The sequence below is a fragment of the Crassostrea angulata genome, chromosome 10 (genome assembly GCF_025612915.1).
Source record: "Crassostrea angulata isolate pt1a10 chromosome 10, ASM2561291v2, whole genome shotgun sequence".
Taxonomy (NCBI): Eukaryota; Metazoa; Mollusca; class Bivalvia; order Ostreida; family Ostreidae; genus Magallana; species Magallana angulata.
The window spans coordinates 1,667,669-1,690,668 of NC_069120.1; the positions used below are offsets into that span (position 1 = coordinate 1,667,669).

General features: G+C 36.1%; 1 protein-coding gene across 3 annotated transcripts; it reads right to left on the minus strand.

Annotated features, from left to right (window-relative positions):
• Nucleotides 1–3,691: 3,691 nt before the first annotated feature.
• On the minus strand, nt 3,692–22,490 carry LOC128164995 (uncharacterized). 3 transcript variants are annotated; one of them, XM_052829163.1, is made up of 2 exons: nt 22,146–22,490; nt 3,692–7,477 (listed from the first exon to the last, which is right to left on the minus strand). In XM_052829163.1, the coding sequence occupies exon 2, from the start codon at nt 7,371–7,373 to the stop codon at nt 5,880–5,882; it is 1,494 nt and encodes a 497-aa protein (XP_052685123.1). In that variant the 5' UTR covers nt 7,374–7,477; nt 22,146–22,490; the 3' UTR covers nt 3,692–5,879. The 3 variants fall into 3 exon arrangements, with proteins under 3 accessions (XP_052685123.1, XP_052685122.1, XP_052685124.1); XM_052829162.1 differs by lacking the exon at nt 22,146–22,490 and adding an exon at nt 12,109–12,468; XM_052829164.1 differs by lacking the exon at nt 22,146–22,490 and adding an exon at nt 7,729–7,817.
• Nucleotides 22,491–23,000: the final 510 nt, after the last annotated feature.

The following is a 23,000-nucleotide window of genomic DNA, read 5'->3' on the forward strand; positions in this document are numbered from 1 at the left end:
GTGTGATAAATGTCGTATTCAGTGGTCTTATTTGAATATATAGTAATACAAATATTTTTTAAAATAATTTTTATAAACAAGATATTTCCTCACTAGTAATACCCCCGGTCTGATGTGAATACAAGTATACACAATTAACAAAGACTTCATTTAACAGGAAGAGGACTTCCGATTTGTACAAAAATTCATCCCACCATATGGCATGCCTAAACAAACCGTGTTCAAATGTCAAGCATCTGCAATGAATTGTTGTCGAGAAAAATGACAGAAAGTTTTGTTACGGACAGATAGACAGACAGACAGACAAGGGTAAAACAGAACTATGTATAGTATACCCCCTTCTCCGTCGGAGCGGGGGTATAATTATAATGTTTCATGTTATATTTAGAGATTGCAAAAATTTACAGAGCAACGCGGAATGTTTTCTGCTTATGGTGACGGAGTTTGGATACTCGGGAATACAGCACAGACGCTTGTTTCTCAGTGTAATAAAAGTTCATACTATACTCAGTAGCTTAATGTAAGCACGTGTATACATTCTTTTCTTTTTTTTATCTCAATCTTTCAAAACTTTGTTATTTTATCATTGCAAATTCCGACCTTTTGCGTTTGTGCCGGAACTTTTCCGGAAGCATCATGAACTTGTTTATACATGTAGTGTGATAATGGGTTGTCCCGAGGAAAGAAAACAACTCACTGATATGGTTCTTCAATTTATTCGGAGATATACGGGGTTTCGCGAGTTAACCCGGTAATAGAAGAAATAGTTATCATCATAAAAATGATCAATATCAACGTTATACTACTTGCAAAGAAGATTAACTCTGATCACAATAGATAATTTCAAGGTAAATCAGAGTTACTGCCGTTGAACGCAATTCACTAAAATATAAAAATACGTTGTGCTCTTTATCAGAATGAATATAATATTCGATTAAATAAAAATATAAACCTTCAATGTAGCTCCTTTGTAGATTACATTACTTCAAGATACTAGTAAATATAATAAAACTTTGTAAGATCAACTGGATATAGAACCGGGATATGAACATGCTTTTTCGAGAAAACGCATTTTTGTTAATGAATAAATATGATTCAAGGAATAGATCTATGAATTAACGATTATTTATTTATGCCTTAAAATTACTGTATTATCCTAAGGGTAAGTTCAAATTAATGGAAGAGCCAATGTAACAGCCGCAAGCATGAATTTTGATTTTCGCTGGTGACGTTGCACTTTTGCCCAACATCGTTCAACGTTAGTGACGTAATAGTTCAACTCATCATTTAACCTTTCACTATCTTTTGCGTGTTATTTACAAAATGAATTCAATAATTTTTCTATGGATCGACGTATCAAAGAACGTCGATCAATAGTAAAAATCATTACATTCATTTCTTATCATTTAATGTATAAATCATTTTCAAATCATAAAATGTAAAGTGTCATTGATAAAAAATATAAAAATGTAAATGAAGCTGCGCGTATGAATACAAAACAATAACCAAGGCAACAATATTCAAAATAGATCCGCCTTCAGCTGATGCAGAGCTATTGAGCTGCAGTTGCTTTCCACACCCTTTACATGCAAAAAATATGTGGACTGTAAATATTATTTATTAGGTTTGTTACTGACTGACTACATAAATATTATACATATACATGTAGGCCCTATTACATGGCTTCGAGGGCGACACACCAGAATATTTGCCCTGAGGTGACAGGAAAGCCCTGGAGTGTTATGTTGCCCGATGCCGAAGATATTGTCGCCCGAGAAGTCATGTAATATATGTTATATAACATTTTTTAAAATAAGAATCTTTTTAAGACTATATTAATCTTATTAACATGAGATTTTAAATATTAATGCATCTTCATATCTTACAATTCAATTTTCTTGTAAAATGTTGATAGATACTTTCAAAAACAAGATAATTTTTCAAATTGAATAATTAAAGTAAGTTTCTCTGCATAGCAGACACTGTCATGACATTAATTATTTTTTTTTCGAGGAACTGTTTACGTTTGCTTGTAGCTAAATTTCGAACCCGACGTAATCAATATGCAGAATGATTGCACGCAAGGGTGATGTAACAGTTTCGGTAGGGCAATATATTTCCGGGAGGGCAATATAACTATTTCCGGTGTGATTCAGCAATTTTCAAGGCATAGTAATAAAATTATCTCATTTGTGACATAACGAGAAAACTTATTCAAAAATGTTATATTATACATACATTACATGGCATCGAGGGCGACATACCACTCCAGGGCTTTCCTGCCATCTCGGGGCAAATATTCTGGTATGTCGCCCTCGATGCCATGTAATATATGTATAATGTAGAGCAGAGCGGATCAGAAACCCTTGACTTGGGAAGATGGTATATTATATAATCAGAATATTATTTCCCTTGCGCCGAACAGCATTTCAACCAATAAAATAAAGTAAATTTGTACATCATGTATTCTCTACTAATCACAAGGAAGACGTTATATAATAAGGATTTAATTCATTGCATATGGTACTGGAGAATGAAAGTTTATTGTACATTAGCAACAGCACCTACCTCATGGTGGAATTTAAAAGCCCATTCAGAACTGGATCAAATGTATCTAGAGATAATATATTTCTAGTATTTATAATCGGTTCGACCGGGTCCCATTTTACTGTGGGCGCGCTTGATTTGTCTACACTGTTGTACACCAGGTGTAGATGATTTACACCATATAATCAAGCAAAATTTGGTGTAGTGTTCAATATGGACGCCAAATAGTGACAGCTGCCGAGGAGTTCCGTTTTTAAGACAATTCTTTTAATAGCTTTTGAAAATAAATAATTTTTGTAATCCATTGCTTACCTTGCCAGTTTTCAGGTACATGCAAAGTACAGTATGTGTTTGTTTCTTTTGAATAGGCTATTAAAATTGTTTAGTTTATGTTAGGAGAGACACAATGCTCAGCAAAAGAGAAAACTTATTGTCAAGCAAAAAAAAATTATTAAAGTGAATTTACTATTTTTACAACTGAAAAGTATAATCTGGCAAAATTACTAGAAAGCTAGTGCATTCATATGCATTGAAAAAATTAATGCGTAAAAAACCATCTTTTCTTACTTCTTATTACACTATACATGTTCAATGTATCTGTTGACTGTTGCTGACAAAACATGTTTCCTTTATATAAATAAAAAATACAAAGCTTTTGATTTTTTTTTTCATATGCTTTGAACACTTTCATATTTACACACGCAATATGTGCTACAATTAGGCTATCAACTCTAGCATATTTTATGTGCTGACAAAAGAAATTCTGCAGATTTCTCAGTTTACCGTTTTGCCGCCATATTGAAAATAAGAGTGTAATTTCCAACACATGCCCTGCACAAAGTGTAGACGGTGTACACGTAAAGTGTACACTTTTGCACTTGATTATAGAAAAGTGTACACAGGTCGTTAGGTGTAGACAAATCAAGCGCGCCCTGTAATTTAAAAAAAAATACTAGATGACTTCCAAATCTATGCTTTTTACTCCAAGGTTTACAGAGGTCATGTCTCTTAGAAACCAAATCCAAGGACAAGCTGCCCTTTAAAGGGCATCAATGCAGGATATCATTGTAAAAAAGGGAAAGTAAGGTAAAATAGTGGGCGGATTTCATATCAATTCTACTAACAAAAAAAACAAAAACCAAAGTTCGCCACATCAATAATTAGTCTAATTAGCTAATACAATTACAGAAGCAGAGCCGGTGTATGCCTGCATTACGTGATTATTGTAAAAGTAAACACAGGCGCCATTAGATGGCGCATCTTTCTTTGAGTGAGTACACAAACTGTGAACTTGATCACACTGAGTGTTCGATTTTCATTCTCGTACGCAGATGAAACAATTATGCAGTGTTTTGTCTGAAACGAGGTAATTCTATTTATTGTGATCGGGTGTCATAGACTTCATAAAACATTCATATAAAACAGAGCACACGGATAGTTCTGTACACATTGTGTCTGACAAAGACAAATAACAAATACGAATAGTTCCTTGGTATAAAAAAATAACAAGAATATATACAAATAGTTATGTATGCTATACCGTACAACAGGGTACTAATCATACAGTTTATATGTATATGCCCCTACTCTACATAAAGAAGCTATTGAATGAAAATACATTTTCAATTCTACATTAAATTCATGCATGTCAGAAAGTTCTGGTTCAATTCTCAGATATCCTTGGGTTTTTTTTTAAAGTAAGCACTAATAATAATGATAATTATAATAGTAGTAAAAATAAAAATGATAGTACGTAATAATAATATTAAGAATATTTAATGTATAGACAATAATATCGGTATAAGACGACACGCCATCAAAACCTGAATTAATGATAAAACCTAAACAATTAAAACTTGTACCGTACAATATACAGAATAAAATCATGGGACACAGAGGGCTCGACAACAGAGAGACAACAGTACGGACAGCAGACGACGGACAACGGACAAAATGAACCCAAACCGAGGCCGTCTAATCTATAGCTACACGTCTGTTTCTTGTATAGGTCGACGCGGTGTCAGCAACAATATCCGGTTTCTAACTTGGTTTCTCTTAATTAAAGATAGCATTTTAAATATATTTTTCTAACATTATCGGGCGGATGAGAGATTTCAATATATCCATATATATGGAATGTGGTCTGAAGATACATTTATGTATTAATAAATTTCAAGGAATTTGTAATTACTTTAAATAAAAAACATAGAAGGCAGCATAGCATGTACTTGTACATTCATATTAACAGAGATATTAACATGTATACTGTAGTAAACTGACGAAGAAACAGCTGACACGATTCGGGTTCTCATCAAATTTTCCACCCAAATTGTTTTCATCCGAGTTGCTTTCGACAAACATCGTGTTAAAGAAAAGAAAAGTCGAGTTAAAATCCGATTGATTTTAACTCGTTCCGGGTGCTTATCCCGACTTCCTACTTCCAAACGACGATCTGTAGAGTTGGAGAATGAAAACTCGCCTCGTGTGACTGCTGCACTAGACTACAAAATTACTGCCGTCAAGTGTTGATGACGTCATAATGTACAAACCATTTGTGCGTTAAAAAACTCTATTGTGATAAAAACTGTTTTTACAAGTTGGAGAATATTACAAAAAAAAAACGTTAATCATATATCGACATAAATATACTAGTAAGTGTTTGCCCTTTATGAACATTGGGATGACGCATTTGATGTGGTAACAAAGTCTAAACATAGTCCAGCAATGATTTTACTGAACCGACTGCTATACTTATATTGTAGACATAGATCAGTTAGATTTCTTTTGTCTATTTTAATTATAAAAGTAAGCAAAATGTTAAACACAAAGGGTGGAAGTTACTATATACCTACTTAACAATAACATAAATTCAAATACACACAAAAATATAAATAAATATTATTTACTAAAATCTAATATTTCGGAAACAGTTTGATTGTGCAAAGTTTTAAATAAGCTTAATAATGTAACGAATATTTATAATGCAAGGTATCTCCGCTAGTTGCATGTTCAATTCGTTTTTCTTGCCAAATAATATCGTATCAAGAAATGACAAAGTTGGGTTTCATGATGTTAATATCACTCAGCTACCATTGTGCGGTCGCCGTTCTATAACGACGATTCGCGTTCCTGCGTTATCACAGACAACACAATACCATATACAACCATTCTCCATTCACATCAGCTGGTTTTCATGGGCAATCTCGTCTTGTCTTATTGCATTCATTAATTATATTAGCACTAATTAAGTAATGAACGTATTGAAAAATCATTCTATCACGAAATGCTCACTATTATGCAGGTTACTTGGATAACAACGTTGCGACGAAATTCTAGCTTTGTGAAAACTCCGCCATCTCGAAGTTCCTGAGAATGTCATCAGAGAGAGTGAAGGAATCCAAAGATTCGTTGTCTTTTTCGCTGTTTGGCTTCGTTAACCTCTTGATGCGGTCTAAGCACGACTCGCTCCTAAATATCCCGATCAGAGTTCTATGGGGCCCCGGTTTATGATACATGGCTATTTTGTCTTTCCTTGCAATGCCCGGTTGTGATTGGCTTTGGAGATTTTTCTGGACGGCCGCACTGTCGAGCTTCACTAACACTTGCTTATCACTGGTGTCCTCGTCATCACACAGGTCAATGCAACTCTGGGGGTGCAAAGTCCTCTTCAGAGTAAAGCCACGCGCGTCAAACCGCATTATGTCGCTTGTCAAACTTTTTGAAGACGCGGCTACTTTAGAAAACATCAAAGAACTGTCGTCTGCACCACACGACAATGAATGTGTAATCCGTCCATTTGGAGTTCCACTACCTTCTACATGGACTGAAACTTGAGTCAAACTGACCCCCTCGGTATCTGGAGAAGTGGGGGGACTCACTTGAATCTCAGGGGGGATTTTGCCCTGGGTTGGAGAAGTCCTAAATGCGGGATTGTCAAAACATGACCCACGATCCTCGCCTTTGGTCGCGTCAACAGACTTACTTTGCATATCGTGATGATCACAACTCTTTGAGACGCGATCTTGGAATGCCATTCTCCTTTGATGACGTCTTTCATGACGCAATGCTTGGCGTTGTCCAGCACGTGCGCGAATATTGGGAAGCGATGAAGTTTTAAGCCATGTGTCATAGAGATATTTCCTCCTTCGTGCCCGACTTGGGTTAGGGGAAGCTTCACAACTGTCTCTCCATTTTCGTTGAATTTCTGGTGTGATGATCAGAGCAGGTGTACTGATGCTGAGAGCTTTGAACAGAGTAGGGTATCTCTGCTCCATAGCCTTTTGTTTCGCTGTTCGTTTTGGGATAGGAACCTGAATTCCCCGGAAGTAGTTTTTCCTGAATTCGTCGATGATCATGTCGTACAGAACGTCTCTTTGCACGTTTTTGACGTTCACGTTGTGTTGAGGTAGAATGTTACACACGTACTTCTCCTTGATTTCACAGTAGAGAACCACAGCGACGATCATCACAAAGAACCCTATTCCCATAAAGACCGGGCCCACGTAAGCCAGCACCCTCAGACCTTCGACAGTCTCTAATCCAGTACCGTTTGCTGTACCGTTCCGGTTTTTCGTTTTATCCTCTTCAGGAATCCCTAGAAACTTTATAGGATCGTACCCAATGAAACTCATAAGCGTCCCACTGATTAAGATGAGAACTCCCACGGTGGTCCCAATAAGAGTGGGCCATAAACAGGGCATGCGCACACATTCATACCATTTAAGTTTTCTCTGGACGACATTTTTTCTTGAGGGCCTCCGGGAAAACCATGACCTGCCAGAAGAATTCGGATTGTTGAGGTGTATATGCGCCCGAGGCACAAACATTGCGCGTCAAGCGTCCGAGTCATTCGGACGTTTTCTCACTCTGTTGTGGACACGTCTTGTACAAGACATTGGAGAAACTGAAGCATAAGGTAGCCGTCACAGATCTGAAGAGAGAGCAATCAATAAAACATTAACAGCAACAGTATTTCCCAATTAATACTAAAGTTTACTTGTTTGAATTCCTCCAAGAATTAAGAGTAAACATTCAAAAAGAATTCCAGACTTTATTTTACGCAAGACCGATCAAACACAGTACTTATTTACAGAATCCATGAATAATACAACGGATTGAAATATCAGGAGCAGGTGTTGCGAAAAGATACTGTAATGTTTAGAAGCCTAGTTTTGAGCTTACATTACCACCAGCAGATATACCCTATACAGTTTTACATTTTGTCAGGTGACAGAAAGTCAAGCAACAGTCAGCCAACCGGGGTTTCGTAATTCCGAACCTATCCATACGTTTTAAGGAGAGTATGTTCTATTAGCGCATTAAATTATAAGATCGCATGGTCTCGATAATCGATAGATTGGCTCTGACAACACATACAAGAGGCAGTTTATATTTGTTGTAGCAATTCGCCACTTTCTTTTATGTACAGTAGAGTGTTGTGAATTATTTATATTACAGTTACAAAACTTCGCCAAGAAATTGTTGATGCCTGACTGTTAAATGACTTATTGCACAGAAACCGTTTGAACATGCCCAACTGTTTTTTTTCTGAATGCAGCTAATTCAGATAAAGTAAGATTACAGTGCCTCCCAGGGAACCTGAACTGAGGCGTAACACCGGTGTATGATCTACATGTAATTCCTAGTATCATACACAAAACCCTCAGCCAGACCCATGCCGAGAAAAAGCTCTTTATATAATAAAATCTGGTCCAAAAGACGCGAGAGTGCAGCCAATATTCATTAATGACAGTCTTAGAGTAGACATGTACAGTCTGGCCCTACCGTCACCAAAAAATTGCAAATCACTCAACACGGTTCAACTCAAATCATATTAAGGTATGGTTGTGGCCATTTTTAGACTGTATTGATCTCCGTTAGAAAAAGAGTTCCGTATAAAGATATAGGAAATACTCAAATTAAAAGATCTGGAAAAGGATTTTTTCACTAGATAATATTATTATAGTTTGTAGCTAAACAATTCATATCTAAAAATTTAGGGCAAATATAATGGTTAAATTGTTCACCATTCAATCTTCTTAAAAGACAAGTGCTTAGATTTGAGGTCAGTGATCAGATTTAAGTTTTGACTTTAGGAAAGTTTGTAATTGTATGTCCTGGTTTGTAAAGGTTTTCATCCCCTAGATACCCGGTCCTCCCCTCTTTTTGAGCTAATATATGACTGAAATGCTCTAATTTCTCTTACCCTACATCCATAGCCACTGACTCTTACCAAGCTACTATATAAATAGTGCCTGTTTGGGAGGGTAACAGTTGAAATTGACACCCCGAGAAAACCATTGTCAACCGACGCGAAGCGGAGGTTGACAATGGTTTTCGAGGGGTGTCAATTTCAACTGTTATCCTCCCAAACAGGCACTATTTATTTTGTTATACTGAATGTCTTAATTTTTTACTGCTTTCATATAGGAATAACGTGAATTCTACAGCGAACCGTACGCGCATAATTTTCGCGCATGTAACAATTTTTAATGTTACCCGTTGCTAAGTGCGTTGCTAACGCTGAGGGTAATAGAAAGGATTATGAACTGCGTCTTAACCAATCAGATTTCAGTATTTAACATGAAAGTATAACAATATAAAATGGGCAGAGGCTAACAGTCAGCTTGCTCTGCCTAACAACACCGCTATATAGCAGGCTCACTGTCAGCTTTAAACCTTACTGCGTAGACAGAGTGTCTATGTAGGGTTTCATTTTGGCCAGAAAGCTTTGGTCCTGTATATAGGACTGTGCATATGTACATGTATTTACTTTTGTCAAAAAAATGTATTCGAGACCTTTAGACCTCGTTTTACGCCCAAACCGTACAGTTAGAAATGAGCGGGTTTAAGAATAAGGCGCCCCATTTTATGCGGAAAACAATTAAATGAACTACGACGTGGATTTAACAAGACCTCTCAAATGAGCACCGGGAAATACTCGGAACAAAGAGGTAACGACCTGTTCCTGGCTAAACGGTGCTCGGAACGCGCAAACCCTCCAGGGGAAGGCTTTCTATAGAACGTGACAGAGATTACCGATTCTTGTATTTAGTTATTTATCAGCAATTAGACCGCATGGCGTTTTATGACTGAATAAAGTCACGTGATATTTGGAGGAAGTAGACAGAGTCATCTGTGTCAAATATCATTTGGTCCGTACTCCATTCGTAAATCAAAGGATGTTTAAATATTGACAGAGGACACGTGTTGTCATCCAACTATCGTGTACAATTCCAAACTAGCAGTGATATAAACTGAATGCTGCATATGTGCATTTTATTCAAATATCGATAATGAAGAGGATGCCAGAATCGATCGATTATAAAAAAAAAAACATCTCATAAATCCCATTCTATTCTCCAGATGTACAAATTCAATTCAATAAAAACTGCGCGTAAAATACTACAGGAGCTGTATCATGTATATCAACCATAAAATACATTATTGAATGAAACTTGTAAAAACTGCGTTTACCTCTGCGCATTGAAGCGAGAGGTACACAGCAATCCAGAAAGCTTACAACCAGGTAACAATGTGAACTCCGTATACAACCAGGTAACAATGTGAACTCCGTATACAACCAGGTAACAATGTGAACTCCGTATACAACCAGGTAACAATGTGAACTCCGTATACAATTATTGTAATAACTCCTATAAACCTCATTTCCCCCATTTTTATCAATTTTGTGTACTGTGATTCTTCGAAGAGAAGGATAAAAATAGAATTGCTGTGTGTTATACCTATGTACATCTAAAGAATATTACATTAACTGTACATTTAATATACATTTCAGCTAAATTAGAAGTTTAGTCAGTATCTCGTCGAATGCACTACTACATATACATGTACAGTTTAGGATAGTGGAATCATTTTAATACTTTTTTGTGATGTTAAAGTGGAGATCGTCTGATTTTTTTAAAATTTTTGACAATATCAATAAATGATTTAAGTAAATACTTTTTAATCGAGCAACCTCTTCTCTTTATGTCTCGGCAATATCTACAATATAGTCCCAACAAAATGAAAGCATCTGGTTTGTGTCTGAACAGTACATTTAACCGGCATAACAAGGGGCGTCTTGTCAGCGTATATCACATGCTTGAATCTTGTCAGCGTAGATCACAAGCTTGAATTTCTAAAGTGATTAGTTTACATTATCATGAATTATATATGGGACACGGAATCTACGAACATTACATAGAAATCACATTTAGCGGCTATAGACGATGGGTAAATTGAATAAACTTGTTAGAGTCTAAGATTATCGATCTGGGGGGAAAGCCACGAATGCAGACAGAATGGGAGTCGGTGCCGCGAGGGGTCCGTGAACTTATCCACGCTACACCAGGGGACAGTCTGAACTTATCGGAGTCCAAACTGGAATCCCCCAAACATCCGTTACGAAGAACAATAACAAAAACCGCGGCCATTCCTTTTGTGGTTCGCGTTAGCGGTGGAATAACACATCATCAAAAAATGGCTGACCTCTGATCGAAACGAAATCTCGTTTTATTAAAAGATAGCATGTACCTTACTCCATAGCTGAGTGGATAATGTGTCGGGCTTGTGATCTGTACATCCCGAGTTCGAATCCCCAAGGGGCTTTTGTTGTTAATTACGGAATTATTTTTTTTTAAGATATTCATTTTTTTATCCCCAAAATGCAAATGTTTCGCTTATTTGAAATAGGTACACTTTATTTATCATTATATCTTTCAAAATAAAAATAATTGACTGTTAATTTGTGTGACTTTTTCCAGGTGTGTTATTCCACCTTAATAAATTTCTCATCACGAGAGCGATCCTTTTGTCTAAAAAAAACCTCTCAATATTTGATGACATTATCTTGTTATTGCAGAAAATATTAACTTCGATGAAATACGAATTTTCTCATCAACTCAGCATGTTGATATTGTCTGTTGTGGGTTTAATCTGTTACTGTCAACGTTACGTAACCGAGAGACCACTAAGATGAGGGGAACACTAATATCTAGACTGTATCGGGCACAAACCCGGCTGGAGACGATATATGTCTTAGAAACAATCATCATAAAAATGCTTTAGTTCGGACTTATATTGGCATGCAATAAGAAAAGCCTAGAGAACACAGAAGGCCCGAAAAGAGCAAGGTCTCTCATAAAGGCGAGCAAGCCATCCCAGACTGCAGACAACTGACGACGGCTTATTTAATATCTGAAATATCACGCAGCTGTGGACAGTATATCGCCAATGGCAACAAATAAAAAACTTTGATAAAGGGTAACTCTTAACAGTCCCACTAAGTGTGTGGAACCTACTTCATATAAATCTACATAACCTTACACATTTATGACGCAAAAAGAATAGTGTTTTTAGGTTTGTTTGTGGGGGTTGTTTGGAGGGTTTTGGGGGTGGGTGGGTTTTTTCGTTATATTTTTCTTTTTGAAACAACGGGATTAATGAAACAAGAGCCATCTGTTGAATTAACATGCGCAAGATCAATAAGAATGTCTTCCTGAGATTCGCTTGTTTTAAAAAGATCTTTCACTTAATGAGACTCGTCCAAATTGTACTCACCACAACCAAAATGCCCGGATGTTCCCATTACAAATCACATGATTTTACACGGAGCGTGGTTTCACAATTCCTTGGAAGCCTGCGTCTCCCGAAGAAGGCGGATTATTTACACATCAGAGAAAAAGCCAGGGAGAGACCGTCTACTAGGCAGCGCACAGCCCGGTTATTAACGGGGTCCAAAGAACATTCCATCGCTTATACTATCACGTCCAAAAATCAATTTAGTATATTATTGGTGAAAATCAATTAGCTTTAAATTGGTTGGTTTACAGTGCTTTCAGTCATTTAGCGGTTGTGTTGAGATAATGTTACAATGGCGACGGACCGGTCTCCTCGCGCAAGGAAACTCAAACACGTTCCCTCTCGTGTCGTGTCTGGAGAGGGATTAATGATGAAAAAACTCAAGTAAAACACACTGTATTTGAAATCGATCGCTTGATACCCAGACATAGTTTTTTTAGGTGTATATAACCTAACCTCCATTGTTCAAACTCTACGTTTTTAAAATTCGGATAAATAACAAGTTAATTGAAGACCAGTGATGGTAATTCATTTAATGTAATAATATATTTTTACAGTTAGGTATACATTGATTAAATTTGATTGACTGTACGAACAATATAGTAAGGGTTCTATAGAAAAAAAGTGTACGCTACTTCATAAACAACTATATGACATCACACTATCTATTTTCGTCATCTATCGTCAGTGCGGGATAATTATGACAAAACATTATGCACACGCCTGGGTATACCAGTACAGGTAAAATGTAATCACTATTAATATACAGACGGGTGATGACAGTCGGGTCCGACATCACGTGGTCTCCTCACCTCTGTCAGCGTTACACGTGCTGAATACTATTCTGTCGGGGGGTTAATGTCATTTCATATTATTCATTAGCTTATGTAGATAGATTTTCGTCAGTAGTAGAAATACTACGGGTATATTTTGTTAATTTGTAATGTGAAAATAAATTCATTCAAACTATTATGTTGAATGGTAGTGCAAATCTTTTAAACTTTAAAGAAATTCGTTATCAACGTGTTAAATTTTATCATTATTCACCTCTGCGGAATTCAAAATCAGTTCGCTATTTCCGTAAATTCGTAAAATCCGAATTCGTTATGACTGTAAAATTTTGCAAAGATTTGTTAAGAATTTTACCGGAGAATCAAAACAATTTCGCTATATCCAAGAGTTCGCTATATCCAAATTCGTATTAAACGAGTTTTACTGCTGAAGATCTGATGATTACATTAAACCAACTGGAGTTACACTCCACTATTACATTAACCAACAAAAAACGTCGCCAACGATCACATGAACACACCAACTTTGCCTCTATAGTTAATTTACCAACCAGCATACGCCCCTATGATTACATCAACCAATCATAAAAGACATAAACCAACAAACTACACCCCTATGATAACATGAACCAATGAACAACACCCCTATGATAACATGAAATAATAAACCACACCCCTATGATAACATGAAATAATAAACCACGCCCCCATGATAACATGAAATATTAAACCACGCCCCTATGATAACCTGAAATAATAAACCACGCCCCTAGTATAACATGAACCACTAAACCACGCCCCTATGATAACATGAAATAATAAACCACGCCCCTATGATAACCTGAAATAATAAACCACGCCTATAGTATAACATGAACCACTAAACCACGCCCCTATGATAACATGAAATAATAAACCACGCCCCTATGATAACATGAAATAATAAACCACGCCCCTAGTATAACATGAACCACTAAACCACGCCCCTATGATAACATGAAATAATAAACCACGCCCCTATGATAACATGAACCAATAAACCACACCCCTAGGACAACATGAACCAACAAAACATGCACCTAGGTTTACATGTACAACCTATCATTCCCTAATGATAACATAACATAATCCAGCATAAATCATGTGCTCATGATTACAAAACTGTAGAAATGTTAATCCCCATCAATTGCATGATTACATAAACCCACCAAACCTGATTACATTCCTGACCTTACCCTGACAACATAAACAAACGAAAATTAACCAGCCATGTAACCGTGATTACGATGCAAGTCTCCAATGACATAATCAAAATCACCCTCTATTGCTGTGTTTATAAAAAGATGTCGCAATAATCAGGTTACGTAATCCGCGCATGCTCCATTATACACTTCCAGGAATGACTGCATACGCGATCACAATTTTTCCTCGAATTATTAATTTATCCGGCTACGATGATTTCTCCATATCACGCTATCCAAAGCAGAACTGTTCCCTAATAATAATACACCATCATAACGTAATTATGATATTCTAGCAAACCTTCATACCTATTAAATAATTGTATATTAAAAAAAATATTACCTTATTATTTTAACTATATAAAATCAGCAAAATTAACATGCATATCTAAGTTACACCACGCAATGAGATTCAATAGACAATCTTAAGAACCCCCTTGTCCCTGTGTTTATTTAGATCATGTAATTAAAACCACCCAAAACTGGATGATTAATTTCATATTCGTCATAATTATACTTAATAATAATAACATAATACTACTTAATTATAAATACATTCATGCTTTGCACTTCCAACGAAATCAAAGTATTAAGAAAAGCAAAACGTCCAGCATGTTGATAAGTGTTCCGAATTTGAATTGCGGTTTTTTTGGGGGGTTTTGGGGTTTTTTGGTTTTTGTTTTTTTTGTTTAGTGAAAATTTAAAACTTTTTTACTTTCAATTCGTTCGAATTATATATCATAACATGAACATCAGCAATGAGACTCTTCAAAATGTATGATATGAATGTAAGTAATATACAACATGACCTTATTAAAATAGAACGAAGCCACTCAATATACTCAAGGGGAGTCAACTCTTGCACTGACTTCATATCCTTGGATGTCACGGAACTCGTTGATTCAGTGATTGTTCGCTGTGTAAGACATCCGAGGAGTTCCGATGAAGATGCGTATGGAGTACATGGTCCTCATGTGACCGTGATTACCAATTAGTTTCTTACAAATTAGTAAATTCATACGAGTAAAGTAGACCACTCTGTACCAAAAATGCAAAATATCCTCAATTCACATTTTGCTTAATTACTCGATATTTATAAATACCTCAGGGTTTAAACGATGTTCATCAAAAGTATGAAAAAATTCCAAGATTTCTCAGTCGAAACGCCCCTGTTAGCTTATCAGGTTTCAATACAATGCTAAAAAATGTGATGTCTGCGGGGATTTTGTATTGCAGCAAGCCCGGATGATAACGTTGAAAAATTGCGCGAGGTATTCCGAATGGAGAAAAGATGTAAAGATGAAAACGATTATAAATCTCCCCGTAAGAAAAATGTTAATGTGTCAATGATGATGTCTTGGAAAAATTTCCCTTCCATCGATTTCAATTGCACTTCTTTCACAGATATGTGTATTTTTATTAAAAATCGTCCAAATGTGCTTCATAAATATCTTGGGACAGACTATAATATAATATTTAATACTGTTTTGTGTGACATGATATTACTGCTGATGCACCTCACCATTTTGTGAGGAATATCTTTATTGATGATGGTTTATCCCAATAATCTACACATGAACAAGGCATTTATTTGGGAGAGTTTAATCAGAAAAAAATAGGATTCTTTTGTCCAGAAAAAAAAAAAATTTTAAAGCTAACGAAAACACGTTTATTAATACTGATAATTTTTTCCCTCTATTATTAGTATTATTATTCGTTAAAACTGTTCTTTGATAATTTGATATTTGATGGATATTAATTTGCCTTTTTGGCCACGGTTGTTTTAGAAGTATAGCTCATGCCTAAAAACATATTAAACGCAACATTATTTTTCGCAATTTTATCAAATTGACGGTAAAAATTTCCCATCTCACCAAAAGAGGCGTTTTTCAAAACAGCCATATAGATAAGTGTAACATGATTTTAAACTTTTTTTACAAATTACAGAAAATGCTCGAAAATAAAGTTGCAATACTCTGTCGTGAAAAATGAATCTATTTAACAACATTTTCCCTCGTGTCTCTCCAATGTATTCCTAAGAATTTCAGCCCAGCCTTTTCTTACATGCAGTGTTTTACGATGTTACATAATATGATCTAAAGCTAAATGCATTTTCTTTACCAGGCACGTAGCATCGTTTTTTCAACTTTTAAAGTGGGGACCGGACTCCAGAAAACTTTCCTAAAAACGTAAAAATCCTGATCGGTGGATGGGGGGGGGGGGGGGAGGGGGCTGCATCAGGACATATAACTTTAATTTCCAATTTTAATATTCCTTCCATTTACTTCAATTCTTTACATGCTCACGAAAAAAAAAATGAAGGGGGTATATAGTCAAAATTGTTTGCTGCGAGAAAAATCGGGGGTACCAACCCCCCCCCCCCCCCACCCCCCATTGCTACTCGCCTGTTTACGAACTTTTTGAACTCGAAAAAACACAAACCAAACTGCATGCTGTTGTTATTACAAAACATGTACCTATGTTACCATGGCGAATTACATTACAAATGAACATTGGTCAGTTTTACCAGTAGATTGTTAACATTGGATAGAAAAGGGATACATTAAAACGTGTAAATAGTCCAGGGCGCCCCGCCCTTAATTCACTGATTGAGAGCATTGTCACTAGTTGAATGAGATCGTAGCAGCTAACCTAGCCGCTAGGTCGTAGATATCTAGGTCTATTGAACGGACTGCTAGGTTAGCCGCTAGGTCTCAGATTTGAAGTTGAGAATATTCAACTAAAGACTAATCACATCGACATAATTTGTTAATTTCACCGGAAATATACATTCATGTATTAAAATTCATTTTCACTTAAAGGAAGAATAAAATATCACTAAATAAATAGATTTCATGTTTGTTACAAACAAGTTACTAAGGTGTCCATCTTGAATCCGATGCTTAGCATAAAAAATTTAGGCTACGAATATCTACCTATCGGCTAGGCTAGCCTAGCTTACCGTTCAACTACGTAGCCCAACGTAGCAGCTACGATCCAGCCCTGTACCTGAATGCATGGGTATTGTTGGCGGCAATGTCTAAATAACCTTACTGTCTACGGTACAACATGTGCGTGTGTTTATCAGTAGAATCACAGCCTCATTTCATGGGCGGATCAAGAATATTTTTTCAGGGGCGGGGAGTGGCATAATTGTGCTTGCCCGGGGGGGGGGGGGGGGGGGTGGTCTAAGGCCTATTTTCGGTAAATTTACTTCGATATGGGATTTTGATAGATATTAATTATCCCGGGGGGGGGGCAAATCCCCCTTTCTAAATCCAAGCATGTATTATATGCAACAAGGTATGTGCTGTTCGATTTTGATTCCAGTATGTGTATAATGTCTGGGTTAGTTTATACCAAGCTTCGGCATCAGAAGCAGTTGCATGTGTTACTGACGAGACCAGAAAACCACATCAAAGATCCCGTACTGTTAAGGATGGCTCGGTGAAGAAGAGCACTCAAAAACACCATTTTAAAAATAATAACAAGAGACCGTTCGATTGGAATTCTGTAATATTATTGATTTCATCTTATACACTAAAATAAAATATAATTATCTTCTATAATCTTTTGTTCAACACTTCAGCCGGTATAACTAATAAGATGGTTTAATATCTTCGTAAAATCACTCCTACATTAGTCCTTATCATTTATCACAACATGTTTGTCATAACACTTCTTCGCCAATTTTCAAAAACTGTCATATTATACTTTTATGAGGTTATGTAATAAGACTGACATCGACAGTGTCCTTTTTAAAGTGCCAAGACGGTGAATCTTTTATTATTAAAACGTGTATCTTTTTATATATATATTTATATAAAAATATACACGTTTAAATGGTTAACCAAGCGGACTGGATTGAAATTAAATTGTTGCGAAGAAATATGACAACAAGATCTCTAAGATCAAAGCTTATTAATTAAAAAAGATGTATCGAATTTATTGTTTGTTATTTGATTTGTGAAATGTAGCCTACAAAAATAAGTCATTTACCAGCAGTTGCACTTTAGTCATAGCACATAAAGTCAACACGAGGTACAAAAGTACTTATTATCAACTTTCGCTGCTCGTTGGAAATAAAGCCCCTTCCAGCTCCTTCAGACAAAGATCACATTTGCAGACGTTGCGACTTCGCAACAAATTATCACCCTTAACAAAGTCACGCGTACCCAAAGCATTGCAGGTGAATAAACATCTTGGACTTGATTTGTATGTTCAGGCATATTGTGAAGATGTAGCCTTCCACCTTAATAATGTCATCGTTAAGATGCCAACGAGATTATTTAAGGTAAAATATCATTTTGCTAAGAAAGACTACTCTCAAAGGAAACATTTACTTGTGCATGTTTGTTCACTTTTGCAAAAACCAAACACGCGCGCCTTAACAAAACACCGTCAAGTGACACCTCTCGGATTTTGCCCTGTAATGTATCCTTTAAGTATATGAATTTCAATAACAATTTGAAATTTTCTTTGGAAAATTTTTTATATTTGTCTATCAGAAAGAATTATTATAGTGTTTTAAATTTTCTTTTTAAAAACGCAAAATGTTCAATAAGTTAAATACATAGGGGTGATCCAGTCTTAGAAATGACAACATCCGGGCATCAATTGATAGCGACTAATGGGAATCTCTGGTACTTTTCACAGACTAAATAACGTGTACAATTATATCTCAGTAGAATTGACCGGATGAATCGATAAGGCCCACTAGTAATTAGTGTTCACCTGTATACGAGCCGGCACGTCATCGCTAGACTATCTGTGTTTGTTATATGGAATAAGTACCAGTCCAGCAATGTGTAACGTTTTATACTGTAATGAAAAACAGATACTCTAGACAATCATTCGGCTATGGTTTAAAATGATGAAAAAAACACCACAAGCCCACGAAATGTCCACAGTAGTGTTTAATGACTTTGACGAGCCCCACCAAGAGTTGAGAACCAGACTGTGGAGGATAGCAATTCGGACCAACTGCTGTATCATAACAAAGTTTTCAATAGACAACAAACACTTAGGTAAGGGACCAGCGCATCCGGTCCAGACTGGTTCTACAGACATGAAAGACCGAGACAACAAATGAATGAAAGCATCTCAATAGAACTTTCCTGAAAATTTGCCTCGAGTGTAAACTCCTTCATCTGAATAAACAGACAAGAATTAAAATAAGCAATGGAAGTATATATTGTTATTAATGAGACATCTTGTTTGGAGATGAGGCGGAAGATTACAACTATACAGACATGATGCAGACGGTCTTTCGCACCGGTGTTTTATAACCCGGTAGGTGGCGCGAAGTGTTCCGGAAATGGAATCACGTGATTCAAAGAATACCGCGGACTTTATCTGATCTTGATGAATTTAAGAAAATTTTCATGGTTCATGCCTTTTGGGGAATTTAATTTGACAAAGGGTAACTGTAAAGTATTGTGTGAACAATCCTTTAACAGTTCAAAGAAACATGCCAACTGCAATGCAGGAGTTCATTATCAGAACTCAGTGATAACCACCTGTCTGTTGCTACCCTACACAAACAAGTAAAAACATCCACCCTCCTTCACCGCGCCATAAGAATAATCTGTTTCGTCCACTCGAAAAAAAAGAAGCGCAAAAACGGCGTAAACACAACCAATAAGTCAACAGCTGTTCTGTGTTGTTTCGTCAAACGAAATTTGATTTGTGTCAGATATTAGTTTTAAGAATTAAGTTGTTTATTGGAAGGGAGACTTATAATCTAGAAGAAAACAGACATATTTAGTACGGTTCGTGGTCATAGAAACAGAGTAGTGACAATTTAAAAAAGGATTAATCGAATTTCAATGACCGTGCGTAAATGGCAAATAATGATATCTACTCCAATCACAGTATATAATGTACGTAGAAGACTTGCATCATGAAATTAAAAAAATACTTAATTCTTACGTCAACAAGTGATACCTCCAATTTTTCTTCAAATATTCTACGTCATAATGACGTCATTTGGACTATTTGTAACAATTTTGCAACAAGTTGCAAATCAGTTTAAGATTATAGGCGCTAAAATGGTACTATCCTGGAATCATTAAAATTGACGAACAAGTTGTAGATACAAATTACAGTAGACTATAATCCGTTAATATAACACTTCTTTAAAACAATTTCAACACTGATAACGCCTCAATCAATTGTCCTGGTAGAGTAAATCTTGTAATCAAGCAATTTGGCGACAAATCGCTTGAGCCGGACAATTTTCTGAAAATTGGGATCATAAACAAGATCAATAAAAGATTGTTAGAGGACGACGCGTAGAAATATGGTGCACACTGAAGACGGCAGAGTGCTCCAGACCTTGATTTACAAGTCGGTATTGATAAATAAACTTGTACTATATTCTTGATTTTGTGATTAGACATTTTCAGGATGTATGCAAATACAAAAGTGTCTGGATGACATCACTATTTATGTTGATAAAATGCAATGCTTTGAATGATTGAGACTGTCGATTTTCAGTGTGCATAGATTCAATTAAATTAACAAAAGTAAAATTATCTGAGGTCTTGTTTTACGACTTTTATGTCATTGACCCCATCTTGATTTAGTTAGAAACAAATCCTAAAAAATCATCAAAGCTTTAATGTAAGCAATAAAATATCGACAACATAATTTACATGATGTCAACAAACATCTAAACAACGAATATATGTACTAATATTCAATAGACTTTACAAGCTTGCGTATTATAGCTCAACAAACTTGTGTTATCGTACTAAGATTAACAGGTATCTACTGCAGATTCAAAAGATATCTATACAATGTCTCAACAAATCTCTGTACTGAGATCTAACTTATTCCCTACAAGTATTCAACAGATGTACATGTATGTACATGTACATGGTTTCAACAAACATCTGAACCAGGGATCAAATGATAACGCATTAGGATTCAACAAATAAATTGTATCGGGATTCAACAGATATAGCTGTTGAGCTAGAGGTCAACAGATATTTGTACGAGTATTTAGCAGATATCTGTACTAGGATTCAACAGATATTTGTACGAGTATTTAGCAGATATCTGTGCTAGGATTCAACAGATATTTGTACGAGTATTTAGCAGATATCTGTACTAGGATTCAACAGCTAGTTGTACTACTTTTTAGAGGATAACTGTTCTAATATTCAATATATATATATCTGTACAAGAATTTAAATATCTAAGTGCTTTAATGTACGGAATGAAAATTTGAGCAACGCGCTTTCAGACAGGATTTAGATAGGAAATCCTAGTTGATCCACACAAATGAAATATCTTTATTTCTCATCTTTGTTTACGGGGTCAGTAACTTGTGTTTGACATCAAGGATCGGAAACAAGCTGTTACTACCCACCCACAGTGACCAGTTTGTTTTTGTCTGTCTGTCCGTCCGTCCCTCCATCTAGTCCGTCTGTTTGTATTTTTTTTATCACTCAAATTAAGAACCGATATACCATCGTGTTTGGTAATATAAGAGCTTTGAATTAACTTGCTACATCATACTCATCTGAAAGCATCGAAAGTTTTAGCTATCATAGAGAATAGTTTGGACGATAAAGCTAAGCTGACAACACGGCCAAGATCCCGCCGTGAGCGTTTTAATGGCCTGTGATAGGACCCACTCCAGACCGATTATTATGTCATTGCATTATTCAAAACTATGTTTACAGTTTCACTGACTATAACTGAATAAATACTAAACAAACAAGTCAAAATACATTAGATCGATCAGAGAGACTCGTCCATTCGCTGCTCGTCAAACGACTCGGGAGCATTAAATTATTCAAGTATACATCATGAAATATTTATCCGTAAATGCTTTAGTCAGGCTTGGTTACATAGATATTTTTTTTCAAAAGCAACATTGAAATGTGAGAAAAACTAATATTTGAATAAAAAAATATCCTTATCGGGAATCGGTCGCTTTTGAATCCATCAAAAATCTAATCTACCTGCTCCTTACCTATTTCTCGAGAAACCTGTCCACTTGTTCCAAGAAGCTGCATTCCGCTCTCTGGGTTAGTCCATGTATATATACAGTAAGTATAGAAGCTGAGTAAAGGCGGTTGTAGCTCCATAGCCCTCACTCTCTCAGAATCGATAATAGCGCCGTATCATAGCGCTGCCTGCTGTAGCAGATTCACAATCAATTCCCTTTTACTTGGCCATATTAAAAAAGCCCAGGAATCCCGGACATATTATATTCCGTAAGTTAGGGGTGTGATTAAAGTTAGCAGGTACATTCAGGAGAGATGGACCGGAACATGGATTCGGAAAATAACCTTGTGGAAAGTGGACTCTGGGGGATCCGGAATAATGCTGATCAGGAGAGAGAGAGAGAGAGAGAGAGAGAGAGAGAGAGAGAGAGAGAGAGAGAGAGAGAGTATGATTATATCAATGAGATCGATTTGGAGAAACATACACATTTTGAAACGATAGTATATGATTTGATCGGTTTTTCATTATAAAGTATTCCCTTTAATTTACATATCTACCTGCGTATTTATATTACGTTGGAATGAACGCGGTATTTATTGCTTCATATTTATTGAAATAAAGTGCATTCTTTAATTATTTTGTAATCATTAGCACTCGGTGTTCAAAATCTTAAAGAATCGCAATAGGGGACAAATGCTGTAACGAGAACATGTTGTCTATATCCTAGAGCATCACAGGGCAGTGTTTACGTGGTGTTACGTTAGACTTATATTCATAATTCTCCAGGTGAATGTTCTAATAATTCTCGCGCAAGCAGCATTGATCTGTTTTCCCAGACTTTGATGTACGGTACACCCGTTTGTAAATTACCTTACCGACA